Below are 20,368 nucleotides of genomic sequence, written 5' to 3'. Positions count from 1 at the left end.
TGCAGAGATCGACCGCTCCACGTTGATTTGGTATCGACAGCAACGTGCAGCTGGTGTGATGGTACGTGGAACGGAGCTGAAGGCTGCTGCTGAGAAGTTTGCAAGGCTTCACGACGCCCTAGACTTCAAGGCATCCGAGGGTTGGCTCTTCGCGTTCAAGTTGCGACATGGCCTTACTAACCGTAAAGCACATGGCGAAGCATTGGACGCTAACGAGGATGGAGTGGACGAGTTTCGGCACAAGGTGAAAGGCTTGATCGACAGGGAGGGCCTCACTCTCGGTCAAGTCTATAACGCTGACGAAACTGGCCTATTCTATCGCTCGGTGCCAACGAACACTCTCGCCGATGAGACGGAGAAGCGTGTACCTGGCCGCAAGCTTTCTAAGGAACGGATATCTGCTTTGTGTTGTGCCAATGCTAACGGCATGCACCGGCTTAAGCCCGTTATTGTTGGCCGTGCAAAGCAGCCTCGGTGCCTTCGTGGGGTGATGGATGTCCTTCCTGTCGTATGGTACCATTCTTTGAAAGCATGGTTCACAGCTGTGATTTTCAAAGACTGGTTTCACCATCACTTCGTCAAGGAGGTCATACATTACCAGACGAAGACACTGGGAATTCCTCGCGACCAGGTAAAGGCTCTCCTTCTCCTCGACAATGCACCTGCCCACCCGTGCGACAAGGACTTGGTTGCTGAGAATGGCCGTATTAGGTGCATGTTTCTGCCACCTAATACGACTGCTCTCATTCAACCAATGGACCAAGGAGTGATCGTGGCAACAAAGCGCCTGTACCGTCGGAAGTTCCTGGACGAGGTGATGGTGGTTCTCGAGGACGAGGACGAGCGCAGGGAAGGACGTGACACTCGAGGCAAGCGGACTTTGGAAAACCTTCGCCGCTACAACATCAAGTCTGCGCTGTACAACTGGGCTAGTGCATGGAAGGAAGTCCCTGTGAAAACTCTTGAAAATGGTTGGTCTCGCTCTGCTTCTCGGAACAGATGTGGAGTACGATTTCCTAGGGTTTGACGTGGATGACTTCCATGCACGGCTACGTACGCACGGCGACGATGTTGATGTGGACGATGTTCGTGAGTGGTTGGACGACGACGAGGGCGATCCTGGGTATCAGACGTTGTCTGATATCGAGATCGCGTCTTCGGTTGCTGGTGTCAGTCCCGAACTTGAAGATTCTGACGACGAAGGTGATGATGATGCAGACTCCGCCCAGCAGGACACTACTCCAGCCATCCCCAAGCTGAGCGCACTCCGGGAACATCTAGAGTTCGTCCTAGACTACCTGGAACACCCGGACTGCGACAGGGAGATGGGGCCCTTGGGACTCGTGGAGGAAGTGCGTGCTTTCCGGCAGCGCATCATCAATCGCCAGAATCGTCGGTCCTTGCGTCAGTCAACGATTGACAGTTTTTTCAGGCCCGTGACCCCCGCTGTGCCAAGCCCTGGTTCCACTCCGTTGCCTCCCCAAGACAGGCCCTCATGCTCCGAGCCACAGCCCAGCACATCAGCTACAGTGGAGTCACCGCTCGACGTGAGTTTGCGGCTGTCTTCAGAGTCTTCTGTAGTCGGTACGCCATCACCACTACCCACCGATGCACCCCTTGGACGCCTGCCAGTGATACTCTCGGGCTCTGACAGTGAATAAACAGCAAGAACTTCTCCACTAGACCACACGGGAATTTTGAGTGTTGTGCAGTGAAAAAACGGTGTGTTGTGTTAAGGTTTTCAAGTTGGGAGAAAAGACTAAGTAGAAAAGAAATTTAACGTAACTAACCTTCTTTGTTTTGGCTTTGGAAACTTAAAAACTTGGGAAAAGTTAATGTGCAACACTTAAATTTAATGGAACATTATTTGGACTAAAGTGAACACTGTGAAAAGAACGGACTTCTGTGTGTTAGTGACTAAGTTCAGTGCAAGACTTCAGGAAGAGTGTAGTGCAAGTGCTTCAGGAAATCGTTCTTACTGTCAGAGTCCGAGAGGAGGCGGTTATTCATCGAGGTGGCCAGGGACTTGCTGTAAGTAGCCAAAATGTTTCATGTTGTACTATTTTCCATACTATATTTACCAGAATGTTTCATATTGTATTTTTTCCCATACTATACTTACCAGAAAGTGTCATACTGTACTTCTTTCCATACTAAACTTACCTCATGCATGTGCAGTAGGAATGTGTTTTTCAGAGTTCGGTTAGGTTCGGTTAGGTTAGGTTCGGTTAGAGTCCATAAGTACCAGAATGTTTATTAATGTATGAACATACTTCTAAACCCACATTTTATGTGTCTATTGCATTTATTTCAGTCATTTATGTGCCTTATTGGTGTGATTTGGGTGTTAAATACGTGCTATGCATGTCCGGAGGGAGTTGTATAGGTGTTTCTCTGTGTTAGGGTCCGTAAGTACAAGTCCATAAGCTGGGGCCCAATATCCGGACAAAACCAATATCCGAACCTACCGATGGCTCTATTGATCCGGATATTGGAGTGATTACTGTATATATATATATATATATATAACCATCCATCCATCATCCAATCTTACATTGCCCCATGAGGAGCGTAGAAGCCCGGGGCTAGGCAGTTGGTCCTGACATTTAAGATGAGAGTCAATATATATATATATACAGTAGAAGTCCTATTTTTCGGCATCTATGGGACCAGGCAAGTGCCGAAATATCAATATTGCCGAATTATCAAAAACCCTACCCACTCAGTACCTTATATGTTTCGGTGAACATTATCATCACTACTCATATCATTACAAATGTGTTTGGCGAGAGTACTGTATACTGTTTGATACTTTACAATACTGTAATGAATACAGTACTATACATGAATATGAAAAATAAAGAAATTAGTGAACATACTGTATATAAATGTAATGATACAGTAGGCCTACAAGTTCTCATGCACTTACCTAAACTTATAGTAGGTTCCTTATTTACATATGTACAACAGAAAGGGTTGATTGGAGTCTGCTACTGCTGGAAGAAGTCCCTAGCAGTAGAGGGGACGAAAAAAATCAGAAAATCTGCCAAACAATCAGAGATTTTCGTAAATGGGACTATTTCTCAAAACTGCCGAAATGTCAGATTTGCCGGGGAATTGGATGCCGAAGAATTGGACTTTTACTGTATATATGTTCACGATGGAAGAGTTGAGAGGTAGGATGGGACTGGAGTGTATTGGTGTTGTGATGAGGATAGGTAGATTGAGATGGTCTGGACATGTGGAGAGGATGGGGGATGATAATTGGGTGAGGAAGGTGAGAAGTGTTAATATTGGGGGTGGGGTTACAAGGGGTAGACCGAGAAAGACATGGGACGAGGTCATTAAGTGTGACCTCAGGGTTAAGGGACTGAACATGGAGGCTGCAATGGATCGTGCAGCATGGAGAGCTGCCATTAGGTGACCAAGGCCGACGCATGCAAGCATATTGAAGCCTTTAAAAATGAAACGAAACGAAACGATATGTAGACCCTCACTGTAAGAATACAATAACTGAGGGAAAGCCAGGTCCTTAAGGCCGACAATTTGTTATATCCAAGGGTCCCACCCAGGTACGATTTCAAGCACAGGTTTGAAAATAAATGAGTATAATAGCATATTATGACATGAGAGGTCCAGCTGCAGGCATTAAGTGAAACATCAAGAATTTCAATACAGTTCTTTTTAGAGACAGGAATACCAGTATTAGTAGCACTAAATGTAATACAGGAATCAGGCAATATCTGTCTACAGTATTAGTAAACTGTATATACTGTATTTAGTTTTCATAGCATAAAATGAGACAATGTTATTTTGTCCCCATTCAGTGATTTTAGATAAGTCTTGAATTATGGAGATCGCTGTACTGAATTGCGAGGTAGAGATATTAATTTTTGTGAATGGGTTTTTATATGTGAATGAGTTGTGAAGTGTTGAGTCATCTGCATAGGAATGGATGAGGATATGGACGAGAGATAGAAGATTATTCATATGAATTAGGAATAGAGTTGGAGCCACAACTGATCCATGTGGTACACCAGCATTAATTGAGTGGAAATTGGAATATACATCATCTACTTTTATCTTTCAGTCACTAAGATATGAGGAAATCAAAGAAAGAAAAGATGATGGGCCATAGCAAGAGAGTTTGGATAGTAAGAAACCATGCCACACTCTCATGTGTACACACACACACACACACACACACACAATGAAAATTACCAAAATCCTGAAAAGTGCACATACTGCATTGTCACAGTTTTCTTTCTACAGTCAGCCCTCGTTATATGTAAATAATGGTTTCCAAAATATTTTTTCCATGCAATGTATGTTGTTATTGCTGTTGCTTAAACTCAGTCCATGACTGGAGTATACCTATCAACTAAAGGTAGGCAACTGCTTCTGTGGGGACAGCCTTCAGGTACTAAATACTAAAATACACCATGTGCGGAACTGGCACTCCCCCGTGTGGAAAACAGTGTCTTGTCAGGGTTGGGCTAGGGCCCTTCCACATAGTAAGGTGCAGATAACTATGAGGAGGTTTGGCCACTGTGTGGATGCCAATCCACCCAAAGTGCACAGCACCACTGCCTGTAGGCTCCTCATCAACACCAATGGGTCCTGTAAGTTGGGTAAACTGGCATATCAACTTTACAGTTACTAATGAAACTTTAATAGGCATTCCTTCTGTGATTTACCCTGGACTTGCAAAAAAGGGCATCAGAAATACAATATTTAACATGAGATTTCAACAGTAGAGCATTGCACATCTGCTGTACCTTGATGTTCATCCGGCCACCATGGAGGGTAGTGTCAACTGTGAGGTGGATGGGGCTGGATGTGACACGGGAGTAGTAGTCATGGATGAGGAGAGAGTGGTCAGTGATCTCATGGCCAGTGGCCCACCACCCAACTATCACCTCACTGGGGTTGACTTTGCGGTGCAGCTCATACATATCCTTAGCAAAGTCAAGTTCAACTGCAACCTGAAATACAGAGGGAGGTTAATGTATGGTACAGTTGACGTCTGTACATCAACTACTATTGTAAAGCTGTTGACAGGTGCATTGTACAAACTCAACATAAGGGTATATAACAAAAAACAATCCTACTGAGTGGCATTATGTAAGTTTTGTGTAACATTCCGATGTCAGTGACCGGCATCAGTCACTGAGGAGCCTGTGGCACTCCTGCTGAAGATGAAAATTCAGTGTCTAAATATGCCTGTATCAAAGATATTTCTGATGTTCTTACATTCTTACTTGTTTATCATAATTATCTTCTATCAGTGGGTGCCAAGTGTTAATTCAAGATATAAAAAATGAGGACAACTGCAGTACAGTGTGCTGGCTGACCAGTACTAAACAGCTCTTATCAGAGGTCTATCTGTCTATCTATTGCCAGACGCCTCAATCCCGTTTGGGGTGGCCACAAACAAATCGCCTCCAAGTCACCATGTCCCCCACCATTTCACTGCCCTGCTCCCAACTCACACCCCCCTCTCTCATATATCTCTCCATCACATCCCTCCATCTCATCCTCGGCCTCCCCCTCCCTCTTCCCCCCTCCACCTAACTCACATACACTCTCTTCGTCAGTCTTTCACCCTCCATCCCCTCCACATGGCCAAACCACCTCAGTGTGTTCCTCATAACGCTTCCTATCACATCCACATCCACACCACAATGCTCCTTTATATCCTCATTCATCAGCCTGTCTCTCCATGTGACTCCACAGGCTCCTCTTAAATAACTCATTGCCACTGCACTCACTCTTGACTTGTGTCCTTCCAACAACGTCCAAGCTTCACTTCCGTACGTTAGAGTTGGTATCACAATACTGTCATGTAGTAACGTTTTCACTTCCATGCTCACTTCCCTGTTTCTTATCACTGCTTTCAAAGAACCAGCAACCTTTCTTCCCTGCTGTACCCTTTCAAGCACTTCACCCTCCAAACCTCCATCCTTACTCATCACACTACCCAAGTACTTAAACGTACTCACATTTTCCAATTCCTCACCATCCAACCTCGCTGGACATTCACTGACTTCACCTCTCTCAAAGACCATCACTTTACTCTTCCCTACATTCACCTTTAGATTCCATTTCTTACACACTCTCCCAAACTCATCCACCAAGCCTTGCAGCTGCCCTTCGTCTTCAATCAACAACACAGTATCATCTGCAAACAACAGTACAGGGAGTTTCCAAACACTATCTTCTCTCACCAGGGCCACTCCAACATCCACTACCCTACCTTGTACCTCTTTTATTACCCCATCCATGTACAGATTGAACAACCATGGAGACATGACACATCCCTGTTTCAAACCAACTTTCAAAGAGAAAAATTCACTTAGTTCACCATCCACACGCACTGCAGCCTTCGCACCATCGTACATACTCTTCACAGCATTCAACAACTTCCCATCCACTCCATATATTCTTAACACTTTCCACTATCCTTGTCTATCCACCCTGTCATATGCTTTCTCCAAATCCATGAAAGCCGCATACAACTTCTTTCCCTTCTCTAGAAACTTTTCCACTAAAGATCTAAGAATGAATATCTGATCTACACAACCTCTTCCCTTCCTAAAGCCTCCCTGTTCTTCTCCAACTAATTTCTCTGTTCTTTCTCTAACTCTGTCAATAAGTATCCTACCATACACTTTTCCTATTACTGTATACTAAGAAGACAAATGGCCCTATGATTACCACACACTTCTTTTTCCCTTTTTCCTTTGTACAAGGGAATAATTATACCTGACTTTCAATCCTCTGGGACTCTACCTTCCTCCCAGGCCAATCTGCGCATCTCCCACATCCATTCTACTACTATCTCTCCCCCATGCTTCAGCATTTCACCACACACTCCATCAATTCCTGGGGCTTTCCCCGATTTAACTTTCTTCATTGCTTCCACAACTTCTATCCTACTGATTTCTTCCTGTCTTCTCACCTCCCTCCTTCTCCAAGCCACTTATACTCGCATTACTTCCATCCTCTATGTTCAACAATTCCTTAAAGTGTTCTCTCCATCTGCTCACTTTTTCTCCCTTCTCCACTAGTAATCTACCATTTTTATCTTTCACTCTCCTGCTAACTTCACTTCCACCCTGTCTTACTCTTTTCACCTCTTTCCAGAAAATTTTCTTACAGTCCCTCCACTTTACACTCAGATTCCTTCCAAATTCCTCATCCACTCTCTTCTTACTCTCTCTTACTAATCTTTTCACCTCTTTCTTACTACATATAACTCTCTCTTCCGCCTCTCAACTTCTTCCACGCCCCTATTTCTCATCCATTCATTGTATGCTTTCTTCTTTTGTGCCACAGCCTGTCTCACCTCTTCAGTCCACCACGCTGTTCCTTGCACCCCCCTCCGTCTTCTCTTCCTTCCACACACCACATCACACGCTGCACATATTTCTTCTGTAAATATGCTACACACACCTTCCACGTCTCTCATCTGCTCCAATTCATATTTGCCCAATCGTTCCTCCACTTCTCTCTTATACTCTGCCTTTTTCTCATCCTCTTGTAACCTTTCCATTCTCCTTGCAACTACTCCTTCCTCTCATCTTTCCCTTCTTCTATTCCTCCATCTTACTTGAATCCTAATTCTGGCCACCACCAAGTAGTGGTCAGAAAGTCCACTCCCCCAACCTCTATAAGCTCTTGCATCCATTACACATCTTCGCATCCTTTCATCCACACACACATAATCAATCATTGCCTTCCTTTCATTCAGTTCACCACCCACCCTTCTCATCACTCGACATGTATACCTGTGGATCATTTTATGCCTGAAGAGGGTATTGGCTATCACCATCCCCTTCCCAGCACAAATGTCCACTAATGCACTCCCATTCTCAGCTATCTCAGCAGGCACACCCCACTCACCAACTATTCCATCCACCTTCACATTCCCAACTTTATCATTCATATCACCGATCAAAAACACTCATTCCTTCCAAACTTTTCCATGCACACTTCTACATTTGTCCAGAACTCTTCTCTCACTCTTCTAGCACGATCTTGCATTGGTGCATACACACACACAATCGCCCACATTTGTATTCCAACTTTCAACTTTACCCTCACAATCCTTGATCCAACTGATCCATACTGTCTTATGCTCTTCTCCCATCTTTTACTCACAACTATACATACTCCTTCCTTTGTCCTCTCATTATCACCTACTCCTGCACATATACCCCATCCATACTCCCATTCTCTCACACTTTCTCCACTCCATTTTGTTTAGTTATTCCACATACATCCACTTTCACACCCTCAAGCACCTGGACAATCTCTCTTTCCCCTCATCATTTGCTCCTCTTACATGCCATGTACCCATTACCAAGTCCTTTGTCCGGTCCTGGGTCGTCATCGTTTGGTCAGTCCTTGTCCAAGGCTTCTTATTTTTTTTAGTTAGTTGTTTTCCGGGGAGGGGCACTAACCCTCTGCCAACCCTTTTAGTCGCCTTTTACGACAAGCAGTGATACTGGGGGAGTATTCTTGAAAAACCTCCCTACCCCCAGGGGGGTGTCTTATCAGAGGCATGACAGGGATAACCATAGATGTGTGTCATTATCTAGATCATTATGATAGCTTCTTAGTTCTACTGTAGATTGTGTATGATAAATACCAATACTGCATAAAATCCTCTCATATTTATATGGGAAGGGGGGGGGAAGCCATATACCATAAAACACACTCAGTTAGTTTGTGCCGTATCAGAAGGGTAGGGATCTGGGGCTTAGTTACTCAGTCCAGATATTTAAGCCAATGATGACCTGCCACACTTATCCATTAATGGCATTACATGACCAACAGAATACAACAGTTCCAAGAACGTAAACCTTGCTGGCCCTATCCAGCTGGGGTACCTTAACCCACTAGATCACCAGTCATCATTTGGTGAGAAGTACAGTACTTATATTACTATACCTGTGTTCATTTACATCCATCTGTCACATGTCTTACCTCCTCCTTGGACTCATTATGTGGGACACAGAAACAATTGGTGATCTCAACAGTGCCCTTCTCCACACCAATTGTGCCTGTAAAAGGAAAAGTACACTGTGCAATACAGTAATTCCTATAGGTAATATAACTTATACTTTCTTTCATTCAACAGCAACTAGTCTTCCAGACTGCTTAAAAAAGACTATATATTGTTTCACAATCCCTGTCTTAACAGCACTTAGATTACCGTATTTAATAAGTTACCCATATCTATAAAACATTCTAACTTTAAGAAGTTTAAGATAATTTTTTTTTTTTTTTTTGAAAAAAAATCTATTTGATGGTTCTGTGACAGGAGATGACATGGTTTAGTGGGTGCTGCTGTTCTGACATAGGACTATTTACAAACTGATAGTCATACTATTATTTTGAGGTTTCTGTGAATTCTGGCAGGAGAATTTGCACTTTTGAGTGACCATCATCCACTGACGATGTAGTGCTGCCTACTTCTTCCTTAGCCTTTATCATTCTTTTTCTGTGCCTGCCCTCCTCTCTTCCTATTTCTCCCATCTTTCCTGTCACTTATTATTTCGCTTTTCTTTTCTTTACAGGTGGCTTTACATTGAGCGACAAGCTAAATGGTTTCCTGTAAGCCAAGAAACTATTTACAACACTGGGGGGTAACCATATAACCAACTCATACGTGCTCCCTACGTGTCAGCAAGTGGGTTGGTGGAGAGTTAGTGCCCCTCCCCGTAAAACAAACAACTCAAAGTCAAATGGCCACCCCTTTCGGGATTATGGCATATGGCAATAGAAAGATAGATAGAAAAACATTATAAATGAGTTTACTGTATATATCAACCGTATTTAGTGGTGTAGTATTAGATAATGTTAAGGCTAGCATCAAAAAAGGTCTACAAAACTACAGTGTCTAGAATTCATCAGGTTTGGCAGCAAACTTTCTTAATTCAGTACAGTACCTTTTCACTATTTATGGTATTAATTTTATCACTTGTGGCAGAAATAAAAGTTTCTTTATGCTGCCATCTCTTTCTTCCTGACATGCAAGGCTAGGCCCAGTGAAAATACTGTACTGTATCATTAGATGACAAGTACTGTACTTTGGCTGTATCACACAGACAGCACACTAGAAATCAGTATACTATAAATTTGAGAAAAACCTAAGATAAGCAATAACTCCATTAATCCAGCAGACTCTGTACTGTAGTAACAGGTACCATATCTTTTCAACTTCTTAATCTGACTTTATTTTTGCCACAGTACAGTATGTTCACTGGGTCACACTGCTGAATTTATACTGTTAGCTAAATAACTAATTTAACATTCAGTTACTGTTGTATTGGTTCCACTGGGTTTTGTTCTTACTATTACTTCAGGTTGTACATGTTCCACTGAGTTTTCTTCATATGCAACACTACACAATTTGATAGGTCTAGTGGCGTCTTGGTTAGCTAGGTCAAAATCTGACATGATTAGGTTAGGTCCAGTGGTAGTTTACATTAGTCAGCTAGATTAATTTAGTGTGGTCAGGCAAGACTAACTGAATGTCAAGGAAGATAAGAAGACCACTCACTTACATGGACAAAGAAATATTTCTAGCTCTATACCCAGCACTAGTCAGACCCCACACGGAGTATGTTGTCCAGGCATGGTCCCCGTATAAGGGAAGGAACATTGATAAACTGGAAAAAGTCCAAAGGAGGGCTACCAAGTTGGTCTCTGAACTGTGACAGCGGCCCTACCACTAGAGACTGGCTGCTCTCAGGCTCACCACCCTTGAAGAAAGCACTCAAGGTGACATGATTAAAGTGCACAAAACACTGAATGGGTAAGAAACTACGGGTAGCACTCAGTAGTAGTAGTAGTAGTAGTTCCCTTGGCAGTCCGGCTGAACAGCCCGAAGTCCCAAGGATGGTCACAGCCGAGACAGGGTTTTCCCACAGAGCTCTCAAGGAGTGTATGTTGTGTTGCTGGTGCAGGTGATTGTGTGCAATGCAGTCCTCCATAATGTGCTTAATAGTATGGGGTGCTGTGTTGCACCCTGGACAGGCATCAGTGACTGAGTAATCCAGCCTCATCTGATAACTCAAGAGGGCTGGATGATGCCCGCATCTTAGCCTGGCCAGGTGGACCATGTCCTCATGAAGGAGGAAGGATTCAGAAGGGCGGATATCGGGAGGCCATGCATGCAGCTGTGTGTTGTCTTTGAGTGACTGAATGGAACAGCGAGTGACTTGAGCATGGATATGCTCTGGAAGCTGGTTTGAGGTGGGCAAGTGGGGAGAGATGAGAGTATTTGTGTATGATATCATGTGCTGGGTGTTGTTTTGATGTTCCTTGGTGACTGTGAATGAGCTGCCATGCAGTGTAGTGGATGGTGTGGGTTTGTGGTGGCTGCAGCAAGAATATGTGTGCATCTCAAGTCTAGATGATTCTTGACTTTGAGGACTTTGGTTTCTTGGTGTTGGTGGTCTGTAGATGTAGTATCTGTGCAGCCTGTGATTATTTTTAGGGCCTTGTTCTGTATGGTCTGTAGGGTGTTGTAGTGTGTTTTAGTGAGGTTAGAAGTCCAAGAAGGGCTTGCATAATTCATCACTGAACATATATATTGTTTGTAAACTGTGGTGGTGGTTTCTTTGTTGTGTCCAAATGTTTGTATGGGCAAGTGACCTTAGGATGCTGAGTTTTGGTATTAATTTATTTTTAATGTTTGTGATGTGCTGGTTAATGACACTGATGTATTGTGTGTTATACCAAGGATTGTGTGTGTGTTTGTGTGTGTGTGTGTGGCAGGGGGATGTTATTTATGGTGAGGTGTGGAATGTGACTATGTTCTGCTGCGCAGTTTGTGAGAAAGGTCACTGTAGATTTGGCTGGGGCTATATTGAGTCTGTGAACCATTCATGCAGTATGTTGTGGTAAGGTTGGAGGATCTGTAAGGCTGTGTTTGTGTTTTGGTGTGTACAGTACACGTAAGTGTTCTGTCGTCTGCATGGGAAGCTATGTGTATCTGTGGTGTGTGGGGTGTAGGCATGTTGTACATGTATGGGTTAAAGAGTGTTGGGGACAAAACAGATCCTTGAGGGACGCTGTATGTGAAGTTTCTGATGTTCGATGACTGACCGGCAAATGTTACATGTGCACGTCTGCCTGCTAAGTAGTTTGCCAGCCATCTTTTTGTGTTATTGTGCATGTTTGTGTTGAATATATTGTTTGTGAGGTTATGGCAGGAGATGGCATCAAAAGCTTCGCTAATGTCTAGTGTGGCTAGGAGTGTTCTGTGTGGCGGTCTAGCTGAATTGATGCAATCAAAAACTCTGTACTTAGTCTGTAAGCAGAGTGTTTGGGGAATGTAACAGCCTAAAACCATGTTGTGATAGGGCTAGAAGGATGTGAGGTGTTACTAATTGTAATACAGTAAAACCTCACTATAACGGACTAACTGGGGCCCAAACCATTCCGAAAAACATGAAACTCCAATAAAAGCGACATCCGGACTTCCCCCTGCTAACCCGGACTTTTTCCGATACATCAGACATTAGTCTAGATCACATGAACAGTTTTTAAACTATTTTGACTACCACTGCACCACTGTACTGTGTTATAACTTCACTACATTAATCAAATGGAATAATGTATATAATAATACTGTAATGTACACTGATAAACATCTTTTCTTTACCTTATTGTGGTGAAGATACCTGAAGTGGTCAGGCAGTCCAGACTGCTTCTGGCTTTATCGGACTTTTTCCAATACATAGGAATTTAGTCCGGTAGCTCCTCGAGTCCGATAAAAGCGAATTCCAGACTATTGAAGTCCGTTATATTGAGGTTTTACTGTACTACTCATTCAGTGACTTTGGAAGGGGTGCAGAGGAGTGTGATGGGAGAGTGTGAGGAAAGCAACATGGGGTCTTTGCTGGGTTTGGGGATAGCAATGATAGTACTATGCTTCCAGATGTAGTGATGATAGTACTACTGAAGGACAAGAAAGGGTGTACGACAATAGTATAGCTTCAGTAGTACTGTTAAAGTGCAGGACAAACAATCTGAGTTTGAAGCACAGGAATATGTTTAAAAATGAAGAGACAAATTGTGATATGTGTGGAGACAGAGAAGTCCTGAAGCACTTCATTACTGGTATGTGGTGTTCAGCCTATGCAGTACAAAGACAGAAATGCACGACTTCAACAACCTTATGAAGCAGAAGAGGAACAAGTTATATAAAAAATTTTTACTTGACAAGAACAGTGCAGAAGAGGCAAAGAGAACACTACACAATGTCTGGAAAATAGGGGACTGAAGGGTTCAGCAAAATAACTTAAAAAAAGAAAAAAAAAGCACAGACTGTAGAAGGAAAGAAAACAAAGAAAGCAAAAAAGAACACATCAAGGAGTACCACTGCAAAGGCAATATTCCCACATACCAACTGAACTGAACTGAAGTATTTCTGTTGCTCAGAGTACAGCATTATTTTCACATTACGAAATTAGCAAGAAACGCTGACCTACATAAAGAAAACAATGAAAAAAATAAAAAACTACATATAAAGAATGGGATAGAAGTCCCTTTCAGTGATGACAAACAATATTAATCTAGAACCCTACCTCAGGAACATTCCCACAGCTAGCTATAACCTTCTTTGGCACATTCAACCAGTCACTTTATTATTACTGTGGTAAATCTTGTCACTGCGGCCAGAATCCCACTTGTACTTGGCTCCTTGCCTGTCCGGTGCCTCCCTGGCTGCTGAGTGCAGTGGTCTTGCCTGGTGGGTAAAGGGCTAACACACAGGGACTCGTGGATATCCGGATTTGCTGTCACGCCAGGGTCATGGACGTCCATGAGTGGAAGGCCACCAGACTCATTCATGGACGTCCACAGTCACTGTAGACATCCATGACTTCATACTCTCCTCCTTCTCTATTAAGTTTAACTGTAGTTGCGGCCAAGTAGTATGTGTTGTCTACTATCTTATGATAGCAGACAACCAAAAGTGAAAAAAACAATGGCTCATGATCTAAAACCCCTAGCAATGACCAATATATCCTACAAAATGTTCATGTCACTAATAAGAGACAGAGTAGCACAACATTTGAGAGAAAACGAAGAAATACAAGAGACACAGGCAGGATTTACAAATGGTGGGGGGATAAAGGATAATTTGTTCATATTACTGTACAGTATATGGTAGAAGAAAGTTACAGGAAGAAAAAAACCTTAATAGTTGTATCAATTGACTATAAAAAAGCTTTTGATTCAATAAGAAGAGAAGGACTAATTAAAACAATGAAAGAATATCAGATTCACCCATATATTATACTGTAGATGCCATTGCAAATATTTATGAAGGGTGACATGACAAAAATTGAGCTTAGTGGAAAAATCAGCGAGGAAATGGAAATAACTAGTGGGATAAGGCAGGGGTGTACAGGATCAATGCTACTTTTCAAGCTAATCACGTATATGATTACAAAAAGCATTGAAGAAAGGGGAACAGGATTGAAGAATGAAGCGATAAGAAAAAGTGTGCTGTATTACGCCGATGATGGACTGTTGGTGGGAGAAAGTATAGAACAGGCAAAAATCAATATAAGAATATTAAAAGAAGCAAGTGAAAAGTATGGACTGAAAATTAATAAGGACAAAAGTAATGTAATAATATGGAACATGACAGAACAACCAGAAAACATGGAAGGAATAAAGGTACCGGTAGTGAACAACATAAAATATCTGGGAATGAGAATAGAAAATAAAAGAAATATGTATAAAATGCAAAAACAGCTAAGTTTAGAAAAAGAAGAAAGAATGGCAAACACAACCTATTCAGTAATTTTTAGAAGTTACAATAAAATGATAATTGGGAAAACTTTTTGAAAGAGCATTGTACTGTCATCAATACTGTTTGGAAGCAGTAATATAACTTGTACAGAAAGTGACATAGACAAATTACACAAAACAGAAAACAGAGTGTTCCGGCAGATCTTAGGAGCTCCAAAATATACTCCAGTATGTGGGAGCCTCAATGATGAGGACAAGAATAATGAAAGAAAAACTTAATTACATTAAAGCACATTAAAGATGGAAAAAAATGACCTGCTAAAAACAATTCTGAAAGACTTACAGGAAAAAGGAAACCATATAAAAGCAGATAGGAAATATATGGAAGTATTTAATATAACCAGCATAGACCGAGTAAAATGGAAAGAAGATATGGCAAGTAAGACAAGTTTGTATATGTACAGGGAAAGGAAGGGAGATATAAAGGAAAAAGTAATCTATGACAACTACCCATCATCAGTGGCATTATTTAAAGCAAGAACAAACACATTACAACTGAAAGACAGAAATAGACAAACAGACGGGCAAACAGAGTGTAAGTTACCTGGTATGTGGTGCTGAGATAGAAGATATTAAACATTTCATATTAACATGTCCAGGACTACAAACTGAAAGACAAAAAGTCACAGAACTACAGCAGCCATACCAGGAAAATGAAACAATTGAAATTTTTTTTTTTTTGACAAAAGGAGAATGAAAAGGAGAGAAAAAGGAAGTACTTCATCAGATGTGGACTATAAGACAGAAGAGGATAAAAGAAGACAGACAGCTCAGAGAAGAGTGAAGAAAAAGGAGGTGCCGTTGCAAAGGCAATACCTACGACAACACCTGAACCTGATTAATCAAATACTTTTAGTAAAGTTTGTATAATCTTTTTATTCGACTTATTATGTTTTTATTTGTTTTGGAAAAATACCCATTGCAAAAGTCACTAACTGGTTCACGTCCACTGCTGTTGACGATAAACATGTTGTCTGCTTGGGGGTCGGAACTAGAGACCTCCCAGTCGCATGGGGTGATTTTGATAAAGAAGCAGATGGCCGTCGACGTCAACCGAGTGATAGGGATTGGATGTCCAATCTCAATTTGGACGTCCATTTTGCGCTGCACACAACGCTCACGGGTCCCCGTGATACCAGCCTAAACGATCTCCCACCGTACGGTAGTCGTTTCTCCATCATTATGATTCTGTACCATATTTGATAACTAAGCTGCTATATAAATGATTTACTGGAAACCGTATATCAAAAACTGTTTGTTTTGACATGGAAAATAGTCTACAAAGGACAGACTAGAATTGGGCCCATCAAGCGAACATCTGCCACAATCCCATCAAATCTGTTCTTGGGTCATCTGTATTTTCTTATTTAACAGAATCAGTGGGGATTCCAGTAAACTCTTACCTAATAATGTACCAATAACTCGGTGGGCATCTGGATTTCGGCGTTCGTATGAGTCGACAATGGTGAAAAACACCACTGGGTGCACTTTAGCCACAAGATTCAGCGCCATGCTTGTTGTTAAAAGGAGAACGCCTAGTCTACAAAGAGGAAATTTTATGTACCGGGTATACCAGTTCTGTAAAGCTTCATTGTGGTGTTCCTGCTTACACATAAAATCTTTTTGCATATCACCTGATAAAGCTATTATTTTATTTATTTCAAATGAAATGCAAAAACTATTTAGTAACAAGAAAATGTGAAACTATCATCAGGATTGGATGGAAAAATTTATTGCCATATCCTCTTATTTTTGTTAAAGGGGCAAATAACGCAAAAGAAAAGCTTATATTGTTAAGTAAATTTTATGTTAAAATTATCGATATATTTTTCGAAGATCACAAACATCAATAGCTATCCAGGAAATACAGTAAATAAGAATCAGCTGTATCAATGACGTCATGTGTCACTTGCCAACATGGCTGAGGAGAGGGGAGGGGAAATATGTAAAGTCGTTGTATTATGTATACTGTGGTATTTAATTAGCTCTAGCAATAATGTTGTGGGCAAAATGCTATTAAATGAGTTCCCCTACCCCATGACAGTGACTATGGTGCAGTTGGTGTCCATAGCGTTATATAGCAGTCCAGTGCTCAAGTGGATGGCGATCAGGAGAAGGACAGAAGTTAGTAATAGTTATTATAAGCGAATAATTATACCGCTCGCCTTCGGAAAATTTGTGTCGTCAGTGTCGTCACATGTGAGCATATGGAGAGTTCCAGTGTCTTACGCTCATACAGGTGAGTGAAGGATAAGGTTTTTCTCTTTAAAGCAATGGTTCTCAACTCGTTTCAGGCCATGGACCACCAGCCCAATTAAAAAAGATATCGTGGACCATTTCATTTGTGAGTAATGATAAATAAAGCATAGACAACAAACAGTTTGGTTAGAAATATATTTCTTACAAACAAAATTTCGAGAAATTATATAAAATAGTAGACAGCTGACGTTTTGGTCTGAAATATATTTCTTCCAAACATAATTTCCAGGAAATACATGAATACTTCTCTAACATTTTGCTGTGAAATTTATTTCTAACAAACTGAATTTTGAAATTATGTAGAAGTACTGGTATACAACTAACATTTTTCTTTGCAACCAGCCTTTTGGATTCTCTTCTCACTGACAAGCTTTTCAGTGTTAGGAGTGGTACTTGATAATGCACAATGAATATCGCTTTCCACTGCAAGCCGATTCCTCTGTTTGGACTTAATGTGCAACAAACATGAAAATCTCCTCTCACACATGGAAGTTGATGCAAATGGCAGAAGACATCTGACTGCATGTGTTGACAGATCTGGGTAAGTACCAGTCATACTGGAAAAAACAATAGGAATAATACAAATTATTTATTTTGATAAAATTTTTCGTACCGAAATTTCAATAAATTTAAAAGTATATGCACCAATCTCCAGTTTATTACCAAATGTAGTGAACGTCCTGTGGACCACCCAAAAAGTCACCGCGGACCACCAGTGGTCCATGGACCACCAGTCGAGAACCACTGCTTTAAAGGTTCTAGGCTATACTGCATTTTGCATTCCAGTGGTTGAAATACTGGAGTGAGTGAGTCCTGACCACTTACAGATGGTGAAATTTTCAGGTATTATGGAGTCATAATTTAAGTGGCACAGCATGCCATGATAATAGACCTGATCATGAGAGAAGGAAGCAGGATAAATAATTTTATGAATGACAGTGATGCCGTGATTCAAGCTGTTTTCTTGAGACCAGCGTTCTTAGCCAGAGTAATTTTAGTACTCTAAATGTATTGCAGGTATTTGACATAATTTTTGACAAAAGAAATGAAGAGAACGAGCAAAATATTCCGAGTGTGCAATATTAAATAAAGCCATCTGCTGGGCAGTACAGTCAGGCAAGTGGTGTACCTACTACCCAACAGACAGTTGAACCACAAGTGTCAGATACCAGTAAGGATGAGGGTCTAGGTACCGGTAGCACACCTGAAGACATTGACTGAAGTCACTTAACATCTGCTGCTTCTGGAGGAAGGGGGGGTAGAAATTAACATAGCTCCACGAATAAAGGGAGAACAACACACCTGCACAACCGGAGGACAAAAAGGCCAAGGTTTGTAGATATTATGAGTGAGGTATTTGTCGCCTTGGCCAAAAGGGAAGGGGATGCAATTTCTTACATCCCAAACAGTGTCTTAAATACATGAGACATGGCCTTGATAAAAGGACTGGCTGCAGGCTGGGGCATAAATGTAAGGATTTTCACCCCAAGATATGTAAGTTCTCCCTACTCAAAAAACAATGTGTTAAAGAGGACTGTAAGTTTGCACATGTTAGGGGCACAAGGAAAAGTAAAAACGGTTCAGCTGGCCCTGTTGATGGTATGACACAGACACAGCAGGTATTACCTAAGGGTGCGAACAAATGAGCGTCAGGTATGTTGGACAGTCCCAGGTACCCAGGACACTGCGATGCACCAATTGGAGAGTATGGGAGACCAGTATTTTTTTTTTTAGAAAAGGTAGTGGAAAATCTCGCAGACCAATCCAGACAAATGCAAAAAATGATGGAGTACCTGTTAGACAAAATGGACAGGCAAGAGAAAAGAAGCAAAGGGTGCTGCAGCCACCAATAACCAAGTTCTATACTGGCAACATCAGAGGCCTATATCCCAAATGTAACCATAGTAAGGTTCCAATGCTCCAAGAATTAGGAAATCAGGAAGAGCTGTCCTTTATTGCATTAACAGAAACTCACTCACACAGCGAATTGTTTGATGCAGAAATTAATATGCAAAATTACATCCTGTTTAGGGGGGACAGAAATGGAAGAAGCCATGGAGGGATTGCAATTTACATCAAACAGGACCTAGCAAATTCGGAAATTGTAGCTAGTTTCTCAAATGGGACAACCAGTGTACATAAAGAAACTAAACCTAATTGTTATGAATGTATATAGGCCACCAAATACCAGAGCGGAAATCTTCCATGATGTTACCAGGAAAATATCAGAATTATTACAAAATCTTCCAAACTCAGAAACTGAGGTTCCGATAATGGGAGACTTCAATCTACTGTACCACACATTGACTGGTCTTCACTTAGTGTAAATGGAGAAACAGTGGATGAGAAAAACCAGGCTATGGAACTAATTAATTTAATTGAGAGTTGTATTCTCAGTTCATCAGCGAGCCAACCAGAGGAAGCAATGTATTGGACCTGATTGTCAGTAATAATCATGGTATAATACATTCCTGTGAGTTGACAGAAAGAGCGATGTCAGACCACAAACTCATTGAGGTAGTGGCCAATGTGAATGCTATAACAAGCACATATCTGAGACCAGAGAATGACAGTGTACAAGCACTTGGGAAATTTAATTTCTACAGCAATGACATCAGCTGGGGACAGATTGCAGCTGAATTAAACCAAGTAGATCGGAATTCACTGTTCTGTGGCAAAAACTATGATGAAATATTGGAAATTTTCACTAGGAAGTGCCAAGATATATGCAAGAATTATGTCCCCTTGTAAAGAAGTACCAAAGAAAAAGGAGCCTTATACCAAGGGACAGAAAAATTCTCATGAGGAAGAGGCATCTTTTGAAAACCAAACTAACCAAGAAACCAAGCCCACAGATGTATGACAAAATACAAATGGAAATTAGAAATATTGAAAACAAATTATTAAATTCTCATGAAAAAGAGAAGAGGCTTGAGGAAATGAAAGCAGTTACAAACATAAAAGAGAACTAAAGATATTTTTTTGCTTATGGCAACAAGAAATAAAATAATGTTTCAGCTATAGGTCCATTAGAAAATGAAAAAGGGGAGCTTGAAGATGACCCAAAGAAGATGGCAGAGATGCTCAGGGCACAATATGAAGTGTATTTAGTGCACCCAAGCAAGAGAGTGTAATAGACAACCCATTTGACTTCTTTAATGTCAACCAATATGCACCACAACACCTCTTGGCGGATATGCAGGTGAACATTGAGGACATCATCTCAGCTATAAACGACATACCACCGAGCGCGACAGCTGGACCAGATGGT

General features: G+C 41.5%; 2 protein-coding genes across 3 annotated transcripts in view; one reads left to right on the top strand and one right to left on the bottom strand.

Moving 5' to 3' along the window:
* Positions 1 to 16,393, bottom strand: part of eIF3f1 (eukaryotic translation initiation factor 3 subunit f1) — a 48,493-nt gene extending 32,100 nt beyond the window's left edge. For both annotated transcript variants that reach the window (XM_080284949.1, XM_080284950.1), the window contains exons 1-3: positions 16,242 to 16,393; positions 8,992 to 9,068; positions 4,779 to 4,985 (exon numbers count right to left, since the gene is read on the bottom strand). In XM_080284949.1, the coding sequence (XP_080141075.1) occupies positions 4,779 to 4,985; positions 8,992 to 9,068; positions 16,242 to 16,350 (393 nt within the window). In that variant the 5' untranslated portion in view covers positions 16,351 to 16,393. The remainder of the gene's footprint in view (positions 1 to 4,778; positions 4,986 to 8,991; positions 9,069 to 16,241) is intronic.
* A 362-nt stretch (positions 16,394 to 16,755) lies between these two features.
* LOC145415571 (solute carrier family 35 member E1 homolog) overlaps positions 16,756 to 20,368 on the top strand; it is a 30,421-nt gene continuing 26,808 nt past the window's right edge. Inside the window, exon 1 of the mRNA XM_080284793.1 lies at positions 16,756 to 17,077. Within this exon, the coding sequence (XP_080140919.1) occupies positions 16,756 to 17,077 (322 nt within the window). The remainder of the gene's footprint in view (positions 17,078 to 20,368) is intronic.

The sequence above is a fragment of the Coenobita brevimanus genome, chromosome 103 (genome assembly GCF_032717465.1).
Source record: "Coenobita brevimanus isolate Jiangsu-jjx chromosome 103, ASM3271746v2, whole genome shotgun sequence".
Classification (NCBI taxonomy): Eukaryota; Metazoa; Arthropoda; class Malacostraca; order Decapoda; family Coenobitidae; genus Coenobita; species Coenobita brevimanus.
This window is presented reverse-complemented; position numbering and strand designations above follow the sequence as displayed.